General features: G+C 36.3%; 1 protein-coding gene across 1 annotated transcript; it reads left to right on the top strand.

The window, feature by feature from the left end:
* The first annotated feature begins 703 nt into the window (after positions 1–703).
* Positions 704–3,151, top strand: LOC142614500 (uncharacterized). The gene is made up of 2 exons (XM_075787029.1): positions 704–1,071; positions 2,861–3,151. The coding sequence occupies exons 1-2, from the start codon at positions 817–819 to the stop codon at positions 2,933–2,935; spliced, it is 330 nt and encodes a 109-aa protein (XP_075643144.1). The 5' UTR covers positions 704–816; the 3' UTR covers positions 2,936–3,151.
* The last annotated feature ends 489 nt before the right edge of the window (positions 3,152–3,640 follow it).

The following is a 3,640-nucleotide window of genomic DNA, read 5'->3' as shown; positions in this document are numbered from 1 at the left end:
TTGATTAAGTTGGAGCTATCTCAAAAGGAAAAAAAAAATGGTGATAGAATTTGAGTTAGAGTGGAGATTTTTGTGAAATGCCTTAAATTCCTATTGTGACTTGAAAAGTTAGTTGGCTTTTTTTTTTTGTTAAAGAAAGAAAAAGTAAATTGGTTTTTTTTTTTTTTTTTTTGGTTTCCTTGGTTTGGGAAAAAAAAAACTATTCCTTTTTTTTTTTGAGAAATACACACACACACAAAACTATTCCTTAGAGTGGAAGAAAAGATTATTCCTTATTAAATAAGTAATGAAATAGGAAGTCTTACAAATAGTCAATGATGCAAAGAATGTTTTGGCCTAGTAGTTTTTTCCTTAAAATTGAGGGTGAAATGAAGAGAAAGAGAAAGAGAAAGGAGAAAAAAGAAAAACACAAGACTACGTTGTTTTAGAGCGAGAGCTGACTGAATTAAACGAATTTGAAATTACACAACAGAATTGAAATTTAGGCAAAATTAGATAGTGAAATTTTTAATCGATGGGGTTGATGGGTTTTAGGTACTTTTGTGAGTTAATGGGCTGGTTGTTTTATAATGTAGATGGTATCATTATCATACCCACACATTAATTCATCTATCTAAAGCTCATTAACACCCAGTTGAAAGCCGAAAGACAGACTCCATCCCCCAACAGGTATAAAGCCCAAGTTAAGCCCATACAAAGAAAGGGAAATCAAAGAATGTACAGCAAAATTAGATGGACTGAAAAGAAAGTGGGCAGAGCAAGACTGCAACTGCAAGAGCTTAAGCTGGAGAGGGCAAAGTTGAAGTTGGATCGCAGATGGTGGAGAACGAAGGCGGCGGTGCCGGTGGTGGTGGTGGTGGTGGTGGTGGGACTGGGACTAGGACCTACAGACACATCTGGTGGGCCCTAGCTAGTGCTGCCCAGTTGGGGTGGGCCATATCTTCCTTCAAAAGAGGCCACGCCGGCGACTCCCACTTCATGCCTTTCACAGCCTTCTCCGTCGCATCCCTCTTCGTCGGCGCCACCGCCACCGCCGCCGTTTCCGTCCTCCACGTCTCCGGCATCCACAAGGTCCGCTTCTCTCTCTCTCTCTCTGGCATTTTAGGGGCTTTTTAGTCTTTCCAATATCAAGTCAAGGCTGCGAAATAGTGTCGAACAACTTAAGTAAATAAGTACTATTTATGAGAAGAAAAAAAAAGAATCATAGGAAACTGCAACATAAACCATTTTCATTAGGAAGAACTAAGAAGTTTTGGTCGTTGCTTAAATTGTGTGTCTTTTTTTGTAGTTCATCTGACATGATTGAATATGTTATCTGCAGATTTACTTTACTACTTGTGTAAGATTGGTCTTAAACAATCTTCAAAATTCATATTATAGAAACCCGGATTAGGATGCTTCGGAGTCCTTAGGTAATTCAATGATAGGTTTCTTAAAAGGCCGAAACTTAGGTTCAGTTACTTATATACGCTACATTAGGTTCTTCAATTAAATTCAAACACAAAGCTGTATTGACTAATGAAGCATAACTAGTGCAATGTGTTTTAATTTAATTGGGAAACGTAATGCACCTATGTTTTACCTTCACAGGCGGGTTGGATTTTGTTTGACACATCATCAATAATTTAAATTGAACCAAAATGGTGATAGGATTTCAGAAATTTTGTGGTGGAGTTCCCTTAAGAACTCTAGAGGATGGATCCGTAGAAACACAGCCTGAGAACAAAATTAAATGAACTTGTCTGTTCATTTGTCGACACTGTTTAATTTGAGTATGTTGATCATTAAATAAATTGAAAGAGGAAAAAGAAAAGCATTTGATGTGATTTTGGTCTTCTGTTAGTTGCAAAAAGTGTTTATTAATCACAGGCTTTAGTTAAAAAAGGCTGGCAGTGTGTTCTGGAGGTAACTTGCCCATGCAGGATAAGCATTGAACAAAACAGATATTCTTTCCACATATTATCTGGAAATAGAATTTCTTTGTTCAGTGTCTACCTATTGTTTGATCTATTTAATTGTTAAACAGTATCTGTTGATGATGGTAACAGAGTTAGTCATTGAACCTGTTATTTGAAGTTGAGTTGAGTGCTTTCCCAAAACTTGATTTTTTTCATGTATGAGTGATTTTAGCTGGGGTGTACTGAGAGCATCATTGCTTGAAAAGTTTTCCAACACAAGTGATGGCGTGAGCTCTGTTTTACCTTTGATTGGTTCCGAATTTTCAACCTCTTAACTGGATTTATGCCCTCTCGGCCATATATACAAACTGTCTACACTTCATTGGTGTGTCATTACTTGGAAGGGATTGTGTTTCAATTATACCTTGGCTTCATTGCTTTCAGTTAAATTTTGGGTGTAAGAATGTGTTCTCTTTCCTTCAGCAGATGTCTCTTAAATTGTGATTTCTTTTTCCTCCTCTCTTTTTCTTCTTCCAATCTCCATGCAGTTAGAGTCAAGTACTTTTACCTCTTTTTGTCACCCTAAAGTTCTACTTTTTCAGTTCTTATCTCCAAACATACTTCCAACCCTCTATGCTGTCACCTAAAATTCTAATTTTATTATCCTACGCTAAGCTGATATTCTTTTGGCAGACAAATTGCTACCATGAGTTCAGCCATTTATCAGCTATGATAATTGATCAATATATCATTATGCATCTTTTCCGCCTCATTATCACTAATTATATAGGGATTATGAAACTTAGGTCGCTTGTACTGATTGAACTTGAGCACATTGGCATAATAATTAAACTCTCACTATACTTAAAAGTGAAGAACTTTGTTTCAAGTAAGTGTTTGGTTTATTTATTTATTAATTTTGAACTGTTGAAAATGCATTCAATGTTGCATGTCTTATATAGGTGGAAGACCTCCTGGAAGTGGGTGCAAATATAAGAACTGGACTAGGAGTTTGTCCAAGGGCACGAGATGAATAAGTTACTTCTCATATACATAAATTGGAATATTATTGTTATTTTTAGGTGCTGATTTTTATTTCTGATAATGATTGTACCTTTGTCTGGCCATCTTCTTTGAAGATCATTGTCCATATCTTTTAATGAAAACAAATCCTTTTACAGAGGATACCATGCATGCGTAAAAGAACACTCTGTTTCTTTTCAAAGAGAAGCTAGCAGAAGATTTTTCTATTATTAAGAAGCGTCCTTGCTTCTCTCAAACCAGAAGTAATATGTTGTGTGCTCTGTCCATGATGAACAAATGGGTGGGAAATTTCCTGTATGCTTGAGTTTCCTTTTCTTTTTCTTAGATAATCCATGATAAGAAGCTTGCTACCACTGATTACATTAAGTTAATATCTGGATTTAAATTCTATAACAATTTAGAGTAAAACCATATGGTTACACCCTCCAATAATGTTTTCCCAGGATAAAAAAAAATTAGGATTTAGGTGACAGCGAGGGTAGAAGAATGTTTGGAGGTAAGTACTGAAAAAGTAGCATGTCGATTCGAATGAATCATCTTTTTTGCAGTGGTAAATCTTTGCTTGCTTGGCAAGAGGATAGCAAGTTACAGTCGTCCTTCAAATTCTGTCTGCACAACACATGGGTTGGAAATTGGGAAGGCCATCAGTGCAGGGTGGGACTCATTGTATAGTTTTGTTGGATATAAAGTAGGGATGG

Source organism: Castanea sativa, chromosome 11, assembly GCF_040712315.1.
Source record: "Castanea sativa cultivar Marrone di Chiusa Pesio chromosome 11, ASM4071231v1".
Classification (NCBI taxonomy): Eukaryota; Viridiplantae; Streptophyta; class Magnoliopsida; order Fagales; family Fagaceae; genus Castanea; species Castanea sativa.
The sequence above is the reverse complement of the archived record's forward strand: the minus strand, read 5'-3'. Positions and strand labels throughout refer to the sequence as shown.